At 29.5% G+C, this 18,289-nt stretch overlaps 5 protein-coding genes across 15 annotated transcripts; 3 read left to right on the top strand and 2 right to left on the bottom strand.

Annotated features, from left to right (window-relative positions):
* Positions 1–505: 505 nt before the first annotated feature.
* Positions 506–5,971, top strand: Dis3 (exosome complex exonuclease RRP44-like protein Dis3). Its single transcript, XM_011635695.3, has 14 exons — positions 506–692; positions 833–1,006; positions 1,091–1,248; positions 1,340–1,527; positions 1,612–1,838; positions 2,085–2,360; positions 2,453–2,737; positions 2,855–3,092; positions 3,173–3,431; positions 3,530–3,773; positions 3,960–4,180; positions 4,266–4,434; positions 4,540–4,818; positions 4,905–5,971. The coding sequence occupies exons 1-14, from the start codon at positions 639–641 to the stop codon at positions 5,061–5,063; spliced, it is 2,931 nt and encodes a 976-aa protein (XP_011633997.2). The 5' UTR covers positions 506–638; the 3' UTR covers positions 5,064–5,971.
* Positions 5,118–9,295, bottom strand: wda (will decrease acetylation). 9 transcript variants are annotated; one of them, XM_011635697.2, is made up of 10 exons: positions 9,090–9,290; positions 8,810–8,976; positions 7,676–8,015; positions 7,247–7,479; positions 6,988–7,170; positions 6,752–6,907; positions 6,492–6,639; positions 6,247–6,415; positions 5,986–6,169; positions 5,118–5,912 (listed from the first exon to the last, which is right to left on the bottom strand). In XM_011635697.2, exons 1-10 carry the CDS (start codon positions 9,162–9,164, stop codon positions 5,789–5,791), a joined length of 1,779 nt encoding a protein of 592 aa, XP_011633999.1. In that variant the 5' UTR covers positions 9,165–9,290; the 3' UTR covers positions 5,118–5,788. The 9 variants fall into 9 exon arrangements, with proteins under 9 accessions (XP_011633999.1, XP_088928768.1, XP_088928769.1 ...); XM_089072642.1 differs by adding an exon at positions 8,653–8,738 and having other exon boundaries at positions 5,118–6,169; positions 8,810–8,925; positions 9,090–9,271; XM_089072643.1 differs by adding an exon at positions 8,653–8,702 and having other exon boundaries at positions 5,118–6,169; positions 8,810–8,925; positions 9,090–9,271.
* A 1,042-nt stretch (positions 9,296–10,337) lies between these two features.
* On the top strand, positions 10,338–13,193 carry LOC105425116 (traB domain-containing protein). 3 transcript variants are annotated; one of them, XM_089072648.1, is made up of 9 exons: positions 10,338–10,372; positions 10,437–10,541; positions 10,711–11,063; positions 11,485–11,678; positions 11,791–11,905; positions 11,980–12,116; positions 12,182–12,594; positions 12,793–12,946; positions 13,054–13,193. In XM_089072648.1, exons 3-9 carry the CDS (start codon positions 10,718–10,720, stop codon positions 13,084–13,086), a joined length of 1,392 nt encoding a protein of 463 aa, XP_088928774.1. In that variant the 5' UTR covers positions 10,338–10,372; positions 10,437–10,541; positions 10,711–10,717; the 3' UTR covers positions 13,087–13,193. The 3 variants fall into 3 exon arrangements, with proteins under 3 accessions (XP_088928774.1, XP_088928773.1, XP_088928775.1); XM_089072647.1 differs by having other exon boundaries at positions 11,482–11,678; XM_089072649.1 differs by having other exon boundaries at positions 12,793–13,108.
* Positions 13,104–15,692, top strand: LOC105425110 (histone-lysine N-methyltransferase SETMAR). Its single transcript, XM_089072650.1, has one exon. It carries the CDS (start codon positions 13,104–13,106, stop codon positions 13,866–13,868), a length of 765 nt encoding a protein of 254 aa, XP_088928776.1. The 3' UTR covers positions 13,869–15,692.
* Positions 15,693–15,926: 234 nt separating this feature from the next.
* Positions 15,927–18,271, bottom strand: Cchl (Cytochrome c heme lyase). The gene is made up of 4 exons (XM_011635702.3): positions 18,147–18,271; positions 17,374–17,602; positions 16,920–17,275; positions 15,927–16,831 (listed from the first exon to the last, which is right to left on the bottom strand). The coding sequence occupies exons 2-4, from the start codon at positions 17,596–17,598 to the stop codon at positions 16,594–16,596; spliced, it is 819 nt and encodes a 272-aa protein (XP_011634004.2). The 5' UTR covers positions 17,599–17,602; positions 18,147–18,271; the 3' UTR covers positions 15,927–16,593.
* Positions 18,272–18,289: the final 18 nt, after the last annotated feature.

The raw sequence follows: 18,289 nt of genomic DNA, 5'->3' as shown, positions 1-18,289 counted from the left end.
TAAAGTAGTAAATCTTTAAATTTTAATTTCTTCATCAGATTACATACTAAATAAAAAAAAAATAGAATCGTTAATTACTTTTTATTATTTAATATCTATTTTTGTCAATGTAAATTAGCTTTAATTTTGACTTAACTTATTTATCATTTTTTAGTCATAAAGGTTTAAAAAAACATAAAGAATAAATATTAAGAAAAATAAATGTTAGGTTATTCAAAAATGGATATTAAATGTAGAAAAAAAATTAAATTAGGATTGACAAATTACGTTAGTTAAACATTTTTCTGTTATAAGTAATTGAATAATTAATCATCGGTTCAGTTGTAATAAATTTATTCTCAATTCAGTTCTTGTATATTCTTCTTTCTAGAATATAAAAGAAAGATACCTACGTAAGGATAGAAACTCAGTCAATTGATCACCTAACACCATCTAATAATTCGATTCGAACTACAACGATATAACTACAAAGATATATTCAGTGTTGACCTGACATCTCGTGGCCGCAACGAACTTTTTAGCACGTGTGTGTATCCCATAACCTGTCATAATTCTGCAACTCAACAGTGGGATAAGTAAATTTTAAAATAAGAATATTTGCATCTTTATTAACGCAGCATCTAAATGAATATTTAGACATGTTAACGACAAAGGTCTTTTTTAGAAAGACGAAGGGAGGGAATATATTTAAGGTGCGAATATAAAATAAACAATTATAGAATGTATAAAGGAAATTCTCTTTTTTGGCAAATTTTGACAAAATTAAATCCATATATCTCAATCATTTCATTTAAAACTTCTTTATACTTTACACTTTGTTCATATTTGTCAGACTGTCAGAGAGCACTACCTCAGAGATGATATTTATTGCGGCTTTAAAACATGTAAGAAATGTAAAGGAAGACTGCGAGATATGGTATTGGATGTGGAAGACGCGGCTGTGAAATCTTCTTTACTTCCAAACCCGTATTTTCTCGTACTTGACACAAATATAATTTTAGATCAAGTAAGTATCTCTTTGAATTACTTTTTTGAAATGTATTAATTACTTTTTTATAAGTTTCTTGTGTTAAATAATTTTTAATTATAGATAGATGTATTGGAAGAGGATGCCATTACCAATGTAATCATTCTGCAGACAGTATTGGAAGAAATTCGACATAGAAGTTCTACTGTATACAAAAAATTAAAGAACATCATAGCAGATGCAAGACGAAAATTTTTTGTCTTCATTAATGAACATCATAGGTATATGTGTAATTATTATATATAGAAACAAGATCAATGTTACATTATGTCTTAATATTTTGCCATATCATATATCTTGTATTATTCCCAGAGAAACTTATATTGAAAGAGAACCAGGTGAAAAGATAAATGATCGTAATGATAGAGCAATACGAGTTGCAGTTAAATGGTACAATACTCATTTGAATTCCGATGATAACAATATAAAGATTGTTCTACTCACAGATGATGTAGGAAATCAAACACATGCTGTTGAAGAAGGATTATTTGTTGTATCGAGTAAGATATATTTGATTTTATTTTATTGAGTTATTTCACTTGAATAAGTGTAAAGAATAATGCATCTATTTTTTCCTTCTATAGTGGAAGATTATATTGCATCATTGGAAAATTCAAATTTCTTGCTGGATAAATTATGTAAGCGTTCCTATGGTTTAGATATTCAAGGTCCAGAATTGTTTCCATGTCATCTGGCACCTACAGAATTACATGATGGCATATCATCTGGAAAATTGTTGCAAGGAACATTTTTGGCATCGAGAGAAAATTTTCTCGAGGGGAATGTAAATGTTGAAGGAAGAGAAAAACCTGTAAGATACATTGATGTTTAAATATGGCATAATGTTGATTTTAAGAAAAAAATTTTTAAATACTTATTTTGAGTTTCTTTATCATTCAAACTGCATATTAAATTTTCATACATTTTTTTAAATTTTAATGAATCATATAAAAAAAGTCTATGAAATTTAATTCAATTTTTAAAAACTATATTTTTACAATAAAATTTTCAAAACTTTAAGAAGCTATTTTTTATTATTTAATTTTTATTTGCTTAGATATTTGTGCAAGGACGATCTCATCTCAACAGAGCAGTCGATGGTGATATAGTTGCAATTGAAATCTTGCCAGAAGATCAATGGTCATCTCCTAGTGAAATTGTTTTACAAGATGAAGAAGGTGCTGACGCTGACGAAATTCCAGAAGATGAGAAAGAACTCCGCAAACATAATGTAAAAACGCAAGAAAAAATACTGACAGGCAAAATTGTTGGTATTATCAGGAGAAAATGGAGACAATATTGCGGTATATTGCAACCGAGTGCAATTAAAGGAGTAAGAATCTATTATGTTATTACATAACAATCTTTTATGTCAATGGTATTATTTATTATTTATTTTAACCTTCATTTCTGTGATTTGTATAGAATATAAGGCATCTGTTTGTTCCGGCGGAGAGAAAAATTCCAAAAATAAGGATCGAAACTAGACAAGCCGAAATATTGAGTAAGCAGAGAATTATTGTCGCATTGGATTCATGGCCGCGAAACTCAAGATATCCTCTCGGCCACTTTGTACGAGCACTTGGCAATATAGGAGATAAAGAGACAGAGAATGAGGTGTTGCTCTTGGAACATGACGTTCCGCACAGCCGTTTCTCTGATGCTGTTCTCAGCTTTCTTCCAAAATTACCATGGGTTATTACTGAAACGGTATGTGCATAATTGGTACATAATGGTCTAAAATTTACTTTATTATCGCGATTGTATATTAATTGTATAAATTACATGACATATACATAATATACATCTATAACGCAAAAATTATAGGATGTTGCACAAAGAGAAGATCTTCGATATCTAGATATCTGTTCCGTGGATCCACCAGGCTGTACTGATATTGACGATGCATTACATTGTAGAAGTTTACCAAACGGTAATTTCGAAGTCGGCGTGCATATTGCAGATGTATCACACTTTATAAGGCCTGGGACTGCACTGGATAAAGAAGCAGCCTCACGTGCTACCACCGTATATCTCGTTGACAAGCGAATCGACATGGTTCCAGGTAAAATAAAAGCATTTTATTCCAAGTAATATTTTAGTTAGTTGCAACATAAATTATATATAAAATGTTTCTTATTTCAGAATTGCTTAGTTCGAATTTGTGTTCCTTACGCGGTAAAGAGGAACGATTTGCCTTTTCCTGCATATGGGAAGTTGATTCCAATGCAAACATAATTAATACGAGATTCTGCAAATCAATAATCTGTTCGCGCCAAGCGATGACATATGAAGAAGCTCAGTTAAAAATTGACGATGCCACTCAACAAGATACTATTGCGGTATCATTGAGAGGATTAAATCAATTAGCAAAAAAGTTGAAAAAGAAACGTTTAGAAAATGGGTACAATTATCTGGATTTGCACTGAATTATTTTGAATTATACTGAATTACTTTTCATACAATATATTTGATTTTTAACATTAAATAATTTATTTACAGTGCTTTAAGTTTAGCATCACCGGAGATACGTTTTCAAGTAGATAGCGAAACACATGATCCTATTGACGTGGAGGCGAAGAAATTGAGAGAGACTAATTCTATGGTGGAGGAATTTATGTTGCTTGCAAATATTAGCGTTGCTGAAAGAATATTGGAAGAATTTCCAGAATGCGCTATGCTAAGAAGGCATCCCGAACCACCGCAAAGTAATTTTGAACCGTTGATCAAAGCTGCCAAAAATCAGGTATATAGTCGTTTGTAATTTTATATAATTCCAAATTTACAAAAGTTACAAAAATATTTAAAATAAAATTAAAATAATTTTTAAAATTTTTGTTTTGAATCTAAAGAAAAAATCTGAGCTATTGTCATTAATTATTCTATATATTATTTAATAACGAACGTAATGTTCTAACAATTGACTTTATAGGGTTTCACTATTAATACAAATACTGGTAAAGAGTTGGCCCGATCTCTTGAAGAAACTAAAAAAGAATCAAATCCTTACTTCAATACAATGTTAAAAATATTAGCCACGCGATGCATGATGCAAGCGGTATATTTTATTAGCGGAATGCATCAACCACATGAATTTAAGCATTACGGTTTAGCATGTCCTATTTACACGCATTTTACATCTCCTATACGAAGGTAAGGCTATTTAAAAGTTATTAAGAGACATCATCGTTAAATTAATTTGAAAAAAATGTATAGTTTTTTTAATTTTATTTTACAGATATGCAGATATAATTGTGCACCGATTATTGGCTGTATGTATAGGTGCCGATGCGACTTATCCAGAATTGTTGGATAAGAAAAAGAATCATTTGTTATGCCATAATCTGAATTATCGAAATCGAATGGCGCAATACGCCGGCCGAGCATCAGTTGCACTTCATACACATGTTCGTCCCATTTATTATGAATCCTCTTTATTCTTTTTGATTTTTTTCATTCAATACTTTGTAATATTATGTAGGAAAAATTCTAACAATTGTTTTGTGTTTTAGATATTTTTCCGCGACAAGGTACAGGATGAGGAAGGATACATTCTTTTTGTACGGAAAAATGCTTTACAAGTGCTTATACCAAAATACGGTTTAGAAGGCATATTATATCTGAATAATCCTGTTTCATCTTCTGTGACATTCGTATACAATTCAGAGGATCAATCTCAAACTTGCGGAGATGTTGTATTTCGGGCATTTGATCCCATTGTTGTACAAATGAGTTTGGACAGATCTAATGTCCAACATGAAAAATTATTCTTTAAACTTGTAAAACCGGAGGTAAAGAGAGAGAAAGCGAGAAGTACACAAAGAAAAATTAAGGCATTCATATACTTTTAACATTTTGTTATTTTGTTTGATTATAGATTCCAGGTTTCAGCATCCCCCCGTTAAATACAAATACGACTGTTATTAAAGAAGATCCTATAAAAGAACCAACAAAACGAAAGACAGAAGTTCAGCAAGAATTAACTAACGTTCATACTAAGAAAGCTAGAAAAAAGAAGAAGAAAAAGAAGAATTGAGAATAACGTGATTAAGTTATAATGCAAATTATATAATAACAATGTACGCATTAATTTTTATAAAAAAACTATTATTTCACTATTTTTTAACATTATTCACAACTTACAAGGTCTTTATAACAAGACAGAAAATTGTTAATGTATCATTTTTAGATAATTCAGATAATAAATATTTCCATAGGAAATTTACAAAATTGCACAAACATAATGCTTGATTATTTTTCTCTCATTGAATTTTTATCAATTTATATATACTAGATTTATTGAAAATTAAAAATTTTTCACTGCTATAAATTTACTGAAAATGATGAGATTTACTGAAAAATATGACAGATTTAATTTGATGAGATATAAACATTCGGAATGAAAATTAAAACAAAAAATAAATGATGAAAATAAAAGATAATTAAAAAGAAAATATATATTCACCGGAAATATATATTCACAATTAATGACTGAAAAGTTGGATTTTTATGATAAAAATTAAAGATAATAAAAATATTAAAACAATGAGATGAGTACAGTATCTACATAGAATATATTGAAATAGTGTATGATGCATTTTTCTTATAAATATTGTAAAAATTGAAGTCATATTTTATGACTAATTACTAGCTAGAACAATCTATAAAACAAGTTTATACTAATATCCAGTCTTAATTTTACTTAAAAATTTTCAGTATATAATATCAGATAAAAGAGCACAGTAATAAATAATTAAAAAATTATTTAGTGCCAATACAAATTAACGAATTATTCTTCTTATAATAATTCAATGAGAGAATGCTTGAGCAACATGTTGAATAAATTTGTGGCACCTCTGATTGAGACATAACATTGGATGAACCTCTGAAAAAAATAGTTAATATAGTAAACAAATTTGATTGGCAAAAAAAAAAAAAAAAGAATTTTATGTGCATACCCATTCAATGTTTTGATAAAATCTTGAGTAGGCCACAATCGTACAATTCCATCTAGGCTTGCACTAGCAATGTATTGACCATCCAAACTCCAATCAACATTCATGACTGTATCCTTATGGCCTTTCAGTTCAGTCAGTAAATCATTAGATGCTAAATCCCATATAGATATAGATTTATCATCACCTGAGCAACATATTTTTAATTAAAAGAATATTTATTAAATATAATTTTATAATTGATGTATCTATTTATGCAATTACCTGCAGCAGCTAAATATTTGCCGTCTGGACTAAAAGCTAAAGTATAAATAGTTGATTGCGCCCCAACATATACTCGCAATAGATTCCCATCATCCTTTGACCATAGTCTTATGGTTTTATCGGCGGAACCAGTTGCTATATATCGAGCGTTTGGATGAAATTTTATACACTGAAATAAAAGATATGGAAATCCAATTGTATTATTATGTTGTAATAAAATAATGTAATAATAATAATAAGCATACATTAACATCTAAAAAATGACCAGCAAATATTCTTAAGGGAAACGTTCTATCCAATGACCATAATTTTGCAGTTCTGTCATGTGAACCTGTGGCAATATATAAATTGAACACACTGGTATCCATACACCATATAGGGTAACTATGACCACTGCAATGAAAATAAATACTGATTAAGATTCTGTTTAAAAAAATTATTTTAAAACTATTTTATCTTTATTTGATTCACAATTAAGAGTTTTTGAAATGATAAGATTGCTTACCTATATATTGCTGCACACGAATAATCGTTAAGTCTCCATGCTCTCATATCCTTATCGCTTGATACAGAAAGAAGAATATCTGCTTCTGGAATAAATCTTAAATCGTGCACTACATCCATGTGTCCTCTTAATATTATCGCTCCTGCTTCGCTTGTTCTGTTATTGTAAAATTATGCAATTGCCTTATAAAATATTGCTAAAATCAAATAAAGAGATGTCATAAAATTGTAACTTACACTGTATTCTCTTGCTCATTGAATTTATAAAATGGCGATATATCACAGGCAGATGGAATACACGTTTGCTTATTTCTTTTTTTGACCAAAACTGTTTCACCTATTCCCCATAAACGTATTTCGGCTGTGCTAAAACCTATAGCTAACTTATCCATTTTAGGTGCAATAAGACCACAACTTGCGCTACAATAAAAAGAATATGAATAAAAAATAGGTAATGGCAAAAAATTCATGGAATAAATTATATTCTCTTACTTACTTTTCTATAGCGTTTTTTACTGTAAATAATCTTAATGGTTGATGAGCATTATTCTGTATCAATCGTATAGCTTCCTGTAATTCTCTCATTTCACGATCTACTCCAGTGCCAGATGGTTGCTCCACATGACCATTAATGCTTGCTTCATATCTCTGAGTTTTCTCTTCAGGTACTTCTCCATCCATTTGAGGACTATCTGTTTTTCTGATTATTGTGATATGCATATTTATAATCTATACAGAATTAAGAAATTATAATTTATTTTTTGTGATATAAAATTATTATTTCTTTTAATTAATCAATGCAAAAATCTTTCACAGAATTATAATGATTAAAAAGAATATACCTAAAAGCAATTACTTATATATTATATACTATTTCATATTATATATATATATATATATATATATATATATATATATATATTACCTGCATTAATATTATATGTCCATATTTGGTAAGATACTGTTTTAGACAAATATGTGCTGACTCGGATAAATCTACTTTATACTTCCTAGTTCTGAATGCATTTACTAAAGGTCTTAATTCAATATCTTGAACTGAATATACACTGGATAATTCTTCTATAAAGTCTTTCTCTGTATCACTGACAAAATCATTCTGATGGGTCTTCAGAAATTGAACTGCAGGTTGTCGGTTACCAACATGTAGCATCTCTAAATAAAGATGACAAAATATTGGGTACAAAAGTCCTTGCAATTCAATTCTTATCTTTTCATTGAGTATGACATTCATCCATTTCTTTAATCTGAAGGGATAATTAAAATATATATTATTATGTATATTATATTGTATGTATATTATTATGTATATAGTACATATTACATTTTTAAAATTAATCTAAGTTGATAGAAAAAGAGAGAGAAAATATTATATTTTTACAGAAAATTATTCAATTTTCTAATAAAGTCTTCAATTCAAAATCAATCTCTAAAATTTATATTTTTATCTTGTAAATACTAACTAATACTGACTATTTAAGTGTTATAGACATTTGTAGAAATATTGTTTTATTATTTGCAAAATTTATTATTAACCTTGTTATTAATCTTTTATAAGAATACTAGATAAATATAAAAATAAAAATAACCTTTTATAAAAATACTAGATAAATATAAAAATTTTAATTTGATAAATCCACTTCGTTATAATACTAAAGATTCACATATAATAAAGTAGAATATAAAATAGGAAATTGAATACAAAGAATTACAAACAGAAAATTATCATTTAGTATTCCTTAATTATTATGTTATTTTATTATATGTAAAGAATGGCTTTTAAAACTAATTTCTTATTCCTGATTCTTTGTATTTAATTCCCTATTTTCGTTTATCATGTCTGAGTGCTAATGCTATGTGCTATAACAAAATCCAAAATACTACCAAACTGTACCACCATGATGCAAGGGAGAAAAATAACATGATCGCACCACCTGGCGTTCAAATAGTCAAGGAAATATCTCAAACTTCTGTATACATGTATAAGAACTGAATAACGTTATACGATTTGACAAAGATCATTGAACTTAAAGGACAATACCGTTGATAAGCTTGATCCGCCGCTGTGATGTCAATAGTAATAGCACTGAAAACGATTGAATTCTCCTGCGAAGTACCACATTCTGCCGTCGCGTTTAACGTCATTTGATCACTGTTCTGACAAAATAACAACTGATTACCCTTGCGTTGCTGGTAAACGTCATTGGCCTATAAAAAGAAAAAAAAAGAACCAGGAACAATGAGAAGGTTATGGCATGCACACGCTCATGTGTTCCGGCAAACTGCGCGCGGTATGAAGCTTGACGAGCAACGCACCGCACCTGATAATGACGTCGTTTTAAATAAGATTCGACCGTTGCACTGATCACTTCGTTTTTCATCCGCTTCATCTTCATCGAGGTCCGACGTAGAGGCAACACTCCCAGCGATGCCTCAAACTCCCTCGAACCGGGATCCGTGAATGGAGCGTGACAATACGGGACGGGATATAAGCTGCGTTTTGATATTCACTGCAAGTACTGAAGAAAATCTATAATATACGTGACATGAACTATATATTTTCAGTATTGGCAGTGAATATCGGAACGCAGCTATGATTATGAAAACTAAAACCAGAAGCACCAATTTCGGGAGGATTCTGATTGGTTGATTCTCTTTATGTACCGTCTTTATGTACCGTCTTTATGTACCGTCACACACAAAATGCATTGAACCGAGATCTCGGATGAAATGAGAATTGACCAATTGCGTTTGAATAATTCGGACCAATGCGATTGGTCAATTTTCTTTCTATCCGAGATCTCGATTTCTAGCATCGAGAACAACAAGGCTTTAAAAATCATCAATTTTGAGGATTGATTGTATATCTTGAAACAAAGTGAAAATTACAAATGTGAACAAATTCACTAGAATAGAAGAATTTGCGATTTTACACGTCTAAATCTAGTAAATTTCCTCACTTTTGTAATTTTTACCACAATCAACTCCCTGAGCAATTTCGTGACCATCAAAAGAAATCACTGGAAATAATTGAAGAGTATCAACATTATCGATGCATAATGGATATAAATTTATCTTGATCTTCAATATAAATATTTGAATAATAAATTATTATATTCATGATTATTTATGATATAATTGCTCCATAGATGAGAGTGGATATTTATTGCTATATGAAGCCATAAAATTACAATTTTTTTTTTCTACAGTTATTTTGATAGATAATCAAGTACAAATAGTAACTAATAAAAATGCAGTTTTAAAATTAAATATAAGCAAGTTGCATGTGTATGTATGTATATATATATATATATATATATTTAAAACTATCGGAATAATAAATTAATAAATTAATATTATATTTGGGCTAATTATTCAAAATTTTAATAATTATGTATAGTCATGTAAACTCTCATAAAATCGTCAGTTTTTAATAATATCTCATTGGTGATAGTAGCATGAGGAAAATGGTGAGGAGTGTCCCAAAGTGATGTCAAGCCTCCATGATCAAGCCTCTGATAACACTGCTTTCACGCAGTCATTTGATGTTTTTGATGGTCATTTCTCCATACGTTACATTTTCTTTCGAATTTCCGTTTGCTGCGTAAGTTTTGCGAGAGATAAGCAATAATTTAATGGAAGCTAAATTATGTAATCTGTTGTTTCAGTGATGCTACATTCACAGATCTATTTGTATAAACGTATCAAAAATTCTCTGTGAGGTTAGAAGCATGCAACAGCTTACATCAGCCGTTTAGGAATTATAAATAACGGTAATAATAATTGCTTTTTAAGAAATTTCAAGAAAGCTTTCATATGGTTGTTGCAGTTATAATATATGATGTTACAGTTTGTTAATATCTATTTATTAAATAAAATATTTTAGATACATTTTTTAAAAATTGAGACAAATATGTTACAGTAGGACTTACAAATTTCCAGGGAAAATATGGCATCTGTTTCCAGTAAGGCTGAGCATGTTGGAGGTGATCAACGAGAAAGCGATTTGTTATCATCCATAGAAGACAAGCACTATGATTTGATCGATGAGAGAGGCGATCATGATATGTCATTCAAGCTGGATTCACAAGATGTCAATCCTGAAATTTATACAGGAATAAAGAAATTGATTGCTGACAAATCTGGACATAATATAATGCAGTCAGATTCTCAACCAAACATAGAGCCTTCATGTACTTTATCGACGATAATAAATGTAGAGGATAATGTTGAAAGTGATTACAAAATAAACAGTACAGAGTCCTCTGATAATGAAATTATTGTTATTAACGAAGGTATGTGTTATTATGTCATATGTATTTTGTATCAAACGTTTTGCGAATGCAAGAGAATTAACTTAATAAATTAATAAAATAATTTCTGTGGATGTGTTATATTAGTACTTTTGATTGTTATAAAATACTTACTCAACAAGTGTATCTTTGTGTGAGAAGTATGACATTTCAAAGCAGTTTTTATATTGTAAGGTTTCTTTCTACGTTCTAATCTAATAATGAAATCAGCCATTGCTGTTATTATAATGTAATTATCCCAGTGCTTTCAAAAAATGCCAATAATACAGAAACAATACAGAAATAAAAAGAAAGTTTCGAAATCTCAAGGTTTGCTCCTTGTTGTTTCCGGTGTTAATTTAACTTATTATTAGGTATACATTGACCATATATTTATAATATAAAAATACTGGGTCTAAAGCAGATTCCAATGTCCAGAGGAAGAGATCTGACACTGTCGATGCAGTAGGCGAACTACCAAAACCAAGGGAATACGATGTTACTATCGATGAGAGATTACCAGAAACCGTGACGTTATTGACCACACCGGATGGTGGAAAATTATATTTAGTAGGAACGGCTCATTTCAGCGTTGAAAGTCAAAACGATGTGTCAAAAGTAACTACATATGCATTTTCCTCTATCTGTTAAAATGAATTTTTTAATTTTACAATAAGACCATATTGTTTTTGTTTTTGTATTTTTAAAATATTTTACTATTTTGTTAAAGATTATACAGGCTGTGCAGCCTCATATAATTGTAGTTGAATTATGCCGAGCCAGAGTTGGTATATTACAACTTGATGAAGAAGTTATGTTTGATTACGCTAAAAACATCAATTATTGTAAGTTTCCACATTATATATAATTCTGTTGTACATATACTACTATATCAGTATTATATTTAATCCATTTACAGCAACTATTGTGGATACCATTAAAAAAGAAGGATTGTATGATGGTTTATTACATATTTTATTATTAAGGATGGCAGCTCAAGTTGCTAAACAACTTGGTATGCCGCCTGGTGGTGAATTTCGAAGGGCCTTCGAGGAAGTTAGTATTTAACATAGAAATAGCAGTATTTTATATTATAATTAATTGTTATATGATTATTTTAGGCGAAAAAAGTGCCAAATTGCATTGTTCATTTGGCTGATCGACCAATTAATATAACGATGCAGCGTGCAATACGATCATTATCGTGGTGGCAGACTATAAAGCTAGGATGGCATTTGGCAGTAATGAAAGATCCTATCACGAAAGAGGAGGTCGAACTTTGTAAACAACGATCAATGTTGGATGAAATGATTGCTAGTATGAAGGAAGAATTTCCAGTGTTAGGAGAAGTATTTGTTAAGGAGAGAGATATTTATTTAACAAATTCTCTGCAATTAGCCTGTCTGCCTTATCGTACTTTGAATTATACTTTCGAGCCAGCACGAGTTGTAGGAATCGTTGGTTTAGGACATACACCCGGTATTATTGAAAATTGGGGTAAAGTCAAGCCTACTGATATACCACCTATCATGAGGTAAATATGAAAATTATTATATAATGCAGTTTTGCAATAATTTTTTTTAAATGAAAATATCTGCAGTTGTATTTTATACATTTCTTTATAATAAATGATTTTTAAACAAAACTTTTCAACAAAATTTTATACATTATAGTAAAATAGACTAAAATGTATTTATTATATAATAATTTATCATTCAATTTTTTTTTACAGAATACCACCACCATCGTTGTCGGGTAAAATTTTAAAGCTGACCATTAAGACATCTATACTTGGTGCTGTAATTTACGTAGGCTATAAAGTTTTAGCGGTACCCGCTACTATCACGTTCCATTCTATTAAGTCATCGGTTGAGGGACTTCTACAGGTTGGTGCCGCGCGATAGGTTTTTATTAACATCGTTAGGAAAATCGTTTTCTTAATTATAAAGCGTTTTTTCCCCCCTTTATCTTGTGCTGCCTTCACATCCTAAAGAGTCTCTCGGACTTTTTCGGATATTTTTATTGATACATACTGTGGTAAGTATGGAAGCGAGTGCTTCTGTTGATGAGTACGAACATCCTGTAGAGGATGTTATGTACATAACAAATAATATACCAGGGCCTGGAATAGACGTAGCAGACTTTGAGGCGGAATATACTGTAGGCTGTTCGTGCATGACTGAATGTCGTAATTGCTCATGTACACGTGGTTCTGCTAATTATTCTAATGCTCGAATTATCAGTGAGAAACTAATCGGTCCGATATTTGAATGCCATGCTCGTTGCGGATGTGGGCCAAATTGTGGAAATCGATTAGTGCAGAACGGTCCGTTGAACTGTCTGGCGGTTAAAAAAGTCGCCGATAAAGGTCTCGGACTTTTCACGAATAAATTAATAAAAAAAGGTCAATTCATTTGCGAATACGCTGGTGAGGTGATAGGCCTGTTGGAAGCGCGATGTAGGGTCGAAGCTAATAAAGAACGTAGCTTGATGAATTATGTTCTCGTAGTGTCGGAACATACTGGTGAACATATTATTGTAACTTGTATAGATCCGAAATATTTTGGTAATATTGGACGCTATGCTAATCATAGCTGTGACCCAAACTCCATCCTTGTGCCGATCAGAATAGAAGGAATCGTACCTCGATTATGCTTATTTGCATCTAGGGATATAGAGAATGGGGAGGAAGTGACTTTTGATTATGCTGGTGGTGCAATGGCTAATTCCGTCCATTATCTCAGTGATACTCCTTGTCTTTGCGGTTCTAACAATTGTTATCGCTATTTACCCCATAATAAAATTTAACAGCATGAAATAACAAAGTCATACAAAGATTTGATGTAATAAATTGATTGTAAATCGGGAAAAGTTATGTGTCTCTTGAAACTTGATATCATACTTGAATCAAAATAAATGTCACAGATCAAAAATATTATGAATAAGAATAGTTGAATGAATATATGACATTATCGTACATTTGAATATGTGACAAATATCGAATATAAATTTTTAGAGAAATATATATATTTATATATATATATATATATATATATATATATATATATAAATGATATATATCTAATTATTAATAACCGTCAGTATATCTCAGTCGCTTCCCTTACATATAATCAATTCTTTTTTGCAATGAATTAACATTTTTATTTATTAATATGGAGAAGCTAGACATATTATATGTTCACATGAGGTTTAATGGTTAATATTTTTAATTGACAGTTTTTATTATTCGATATTTTATGTTATATCATAAATAGTATATTTTTTATTGTTATTGCTTCTATTACACATGCTTATTAAATTAATACTTAAATTAATATTAATATCTACAAAAGCATAGAGAAAAGCTAATATTGTCTTTTAAAGTGTAATATTGCCTCTTAAAGCATAATATTGCATAATTTGTCTTTTCATTGTTACGATATTAATTTCTCTGCAAATCATTTAATGTGCCAATAATGTATCTTATTTATCCAATCATCAGAATTTGTTAAAATTCCATTTAGACAAATCTGTAGTGTTTTATCTGATAATAAATGTCATCATGTCAAATAAACTCTAAATAAAAGTATTAAGAGATAAGATTAACACAGTGTTTAAGAAAGTAAATGTTACCAAAATTACGAATGTTGGTACATTTTATAAAAGCTGCCTCTTATTGAAATATTAAAACAATGAATAATGAGAATCGAATGTTTTATCAGTTACAGAATTACAATGTTATATTTAATGTTAAAAATACTTATTTATATCAAACTTTTATTATATTTTATGTGTGGACATGTATTAATACATACATGTGATGTTATTAATATATTTTATAGATGTAAAATGTCTGAATTATGGAATGTCCTGCATAACTTACATTATTAAAAAATTAATGGTATGGTATATTGGTATATGCCCATACTTAATATAAATGTAAAAAAATATAAAATAACAATAATTTTGGATTAGAGATAATTTGTCAATTATAAATTTTTATAAGTATATAAAATAGTATATAAATTTTTTTCTTTAACTATTGCGTATTTTATTAAGAAAGATTAATATTTATCAATTAATTTACACTATGTCAATGAAGAATATAGCTCTTATAATAACTGCCTTTATAAATGAACAATTTATAAAAACAGAATTACTTGTAATCCAATCAACATTACACATATTTTTATTTAAAAAATAGGATATAATTCTTTGGTTTGGTATTATAATTATATTCTAAGACAATATATTTTTAAGAGATATCATTTGTAATATTTGAATAATTAGGTATATATTTATATAAAAATGGTTCAAGAATTTGTTTTTGATGAAAGATGAAAGAAATGGCTATATATTTTGAATTTACAAAATGAATTATTTAATGTTTTACTGAGAAAGGATATCACATGTTATTCTTAGATTTTATATTTTTATTCAAAAGTTATGCCCGTTCAATTTTAATATTTGAATTTTTTATAATTATTAATTTTTTCTGTAATTGACCGATCCCCAATTCCTTAATAAAATTAAATTATAGATTATGAGATGTATAAATCTTCTGCTGATAATTGTAAATGTTGTGAAAAGTAAATGGAGCTGTATATTGACAATAAAATAATATATAAACGACATGATTAATATTTATCATATTATTTGTTCTATAGTTTGAAATGTACAATTAAGTAAAATAATCTGTATTACAAAAATCTGAATCGTTCGGTGCTTTAAGACAGATTTATTGTAACATATTTTTTCAACAATTCGATAATTTTGAAATCTTATAAACGCAATATATAATTTATTTGTTTCATACATGATGAAGAAAAAGGCAGTAAATTTTAATAAATAATTTAGTCATAGATATAAAATTAAAAGTATATATTCATAAAACGTTCATTAACGCCATCATTTACAAGATGAAACATAAATATATGTACAATTCTCTTATGTTTTTGAAAACTTAGGATTAAACCTTAAATGGATCTATATTTTTTCGATGTTAATACTGGCAGTCTCTGAATTTCCTATAATATTAATAAGTAATTTAATATCACAAAAGTGTCACAATTAAATAGTTAAGAATAATTTTATATAAATCAAATCTGAGTTAAGTATAATTTTAAGGTTTTAAGCTCACATTTTCTTTCGTAGTTGAAATAAAATAATTTTTAGCTCAGGAAATCATTTTTTATGATTGTTCAATAGCGGAGATAAATTGATTTATACATATATAATGGACGAGAAAGATATTTGAACACATGTATATATTTAAGAAATATATACAAAATTTATTTTTTATTATGATGTACGCAAATAGTTTTCAATCCGCTTTGATGACGTTTTGTAAACTAAAATATAAACTTATAATTATGATACTTATATGTATAATTTATATACACGTACATTGTATGTGTAATACGATTTTTCATCATTCATGTAATAAGCGTTATATGATCATTAAGGCATTAATCATCAATTCATTAAAAGTTCTTCACATTAGCATATCTTAAAGTTGATATTAATTTACAGACTAATGTACTGTGGCAGTAGACACTGATTCATCGTTGGATTGGTATCTCCAACGCCACCACGCCACTTTCATTCGATCCCAGATGTTATCCCACGAATCCATTGCAGGTCTTACATCAAGTAACGCAAACGTGTACTTCTCGTCAACTTTTCCACCATCGTAATAATCGATAATGTATCTCACGTCTTTACCACAGCGATCTATGATCCAATCGTGTCGATCAAATGGCAATTCATATCTGAAAGAGTAATATATATATAATGCTACATTGCAACGCTTTATTTTTACGAAATTTTAGAATTAGGATTTATAAGGAAGTAAAGTACCCTAGCCAATAGCGAATACGAGCACGTGGAGAATATTTGGACGCTTTTCCACCGAAGCTGCGCAATTTTGGATTACCACATTCTCGTGCATGAAGAGCTTCCCATTTAAGAACCTCTTGCCAAGCCTGTTCATTATTGGCATTATGAATTTTTATTATGTCATCCATATCCTTTGGCGAGATATCTTCATTTTTCCATCGCCATCCTTTTCTCAACATAGCATTCCAGAACATTTGTTGAGAGGGATATACCCAAAATTCTCCTTCCCCAGTTGCTTTTGGTATCGATGAAACCTGTCTATCGATTGGCAAAGGAAATGGTTGGTCTGGTGCAGGTTGCTGATTCGCTGGTGGCATCTAAATTGCATTCATTTATGTATAAACAAAGAAAACTAATGCTATGTGATTAGACAACATACTCTTTAATTTTAATTATTGAAAAAAATTTTATATACCATATTTAATGGATTTATATCACTCTCATCCATTTTGTCTATTGGACATTCGCTGGTATAGTTTATAGTATTGAATTGACCCGATTTGTGCATAGGACATTCTGGTGGTGGTTCACTTTGGCTTTTCCTCATCTCATGAAATTCTGGTTTGATGATTTGTTGTTGAGACAACGGCATGATCACGTCGGCCGCTGATACAGATGCTGTAGTGACTGCATTGCCCATTTTCCTTGAGAAAAGAAAAAAAATAAAGAAGGACAAGTCTTGATAAAAATGCATAGGACAAAGGAATGAAGAAATGCAATGAAACAATTAATGAGACTATTAGAAATTGAAATAAATAATCTGTTTTTTTTTGTAGCTAAACTAGTTGTATTTAAAATTAAAGATATATATTTAAAACTTGATTAAAGCGAGAGAGAGAGAAAGTTTTAATGCAACTCAATGCAAGGGCAAAAAACAAACCGAAATAACCTTAAAATTCAGATTATGCAACAGTCTAAATCCTTCGAAATCAAACAAGAGGTCAAGAAATTTGCGCAAAGACCAAATCTTTAGCTTTATCTTTATATGATGAATACTTTTCATGATTTCTCACAAAATCGATAAAAGTTTTCTGTGATCTTTTTAGATTTACGAGATGGACATAGAATTCTTAACGTGGATAATTTCCATTCCCCTCTCGTTTTACATGATGTCAAGACGCGAATATTATGTAATTCACATTTAGGACGAAATTATATGCGAAAATTACAATCGAGAAATTTGAATACCTGAATTGTAAGTTGATCTATCTAAAATAAATGCGACGAACAACGTGCAGCGATAATTGACACTATTAAATATGAATTCACATTCGTTGGACCGTAATCGAACAGATACATATATGCGATTACTTGACGCGTCGTGACGTCAT

Source organism: Pogonomyrmex barbatus, unplaced genomic scaffold, assembly GCF_055798465.1.
Source record: "Pogonomyrmex barbatus isolate J1 unplaced genomic scaffold, ASM5579846v1 scaffold14, whole genome shotgun sequence".
Taxonomy (NCBI): Eukaryota; Metazoa; Arthropoda; class Insecta; order Hymenoptera; family Formicidae; genus Pogonomyrmex; species Pogonomyrmex barbatus.
The sequence above is the reverse complement of the archived record's forward strand: the minus strand, read 5'-3'. Positions and strand labels throughout refer to the sequence as shown.

What these genes read in the sequence shown, in the direction of transcription:
- Cchl (XM_011635702.3), bottom strand. Translation starts at nt 17,598, where the DNA reads ATGGGCAATGCAGTCACTACAGCATCTGTATCAGCGGCCGACGTGATC. An exon ending in ATATAAATCCATTAAATATG is followed by an intron (nt 17,276 to 17,373) that starts GTATATAAAATT and finishes AATGCAATTTAG; the next exon opens with ATGCCACCAGCGAATCAGCA. An exon ending in CGTATTCGCTATTGGCTAGG is followed by an intron (nt 16,832 to 16,919) that starts GTACTTTACTTC and finishes TTACTCTTTCAG; the next exon opens with ATATGAATTGCCATTTGATC.
- wda (XM_089072637.1), bottom strand. Translation starts at nt 9,164, where the DNA reads ATGAAGATGAAGCGGATGAAAAACGAAGTGATCAGTGCAACGGTCGAA. An exon ending in GCGGATCAAGCTTATCAACG is followed by an intron (nt 8,016 to 8,809) that starts GTATTGTCCTTT and finishes TTATCCCTTCAG; the next exon opens with ATTAAAGAAATGGATGAATG. An exon ending in GACATATAATATTAATGCAG is followed by an intron (nt 7,480 to 7,675) that starts GTAATATATATA and finishes AATTCTGTATAG; the next exon opens with ATTATAAATATGCATATCAC.
- Dis3 (XM_011635695.3), top strand. Translation starts at nt 639, where the DNA reads ATGTTAACGACAAAGGTCTTTTTTAGAAAGACGAAGGGAGGGAATATA. An exon ending in CAAATATAATTTTAGATCAA is followed by an intron (nt 1,007 to 1,090) that starts GTAAGTATCTCT and finishes TTTTAATTATAG; the next exon opens with ATAGATGTATTGGAAGAGGA. An exon ending in TTAAACTTGTAAAACCGGAG is followed by an intron (nt 4,819 to 4,904) that starts GTAAAGAGAGAG and finishes GTTTGATTATAG; the next exon opens with ATTCCAGGTTTCAGCATCCC.
- LOC105425116 (XM_089072647.1), top strand. Translation starts at nt 10,718, where the DNA reads ATGGCATCTGTTTCCAGTAAGGCTGAGCATGTTGGAGGTGATCAACGA. An exon ending in GTCAAAACGATGTGTCAAAA is followed by an intron (nt 11,679 to 11,790) that starts GTAACTACATAT and finishes ATTTTGTTAAAG; the next exon opens with ATTATACAGGCTGTGCAGCC. An exon ending in GATATACCACCTATCATGAG is followed by an intron (nt 12,595 to 12,792) that starts GTAAATATGAAA and finishes TTTTTTTTACAG; the next exon opens with AATACCACCACCATCGTTGT.
- LOC105425110 (XM_089072650.1), top strand. Translation starts at nt 13,104, where the DNA reads ATGGAAGCGAGTGCTTCTGTTGATGAGTACGAACATCCTGTAGAGGAT.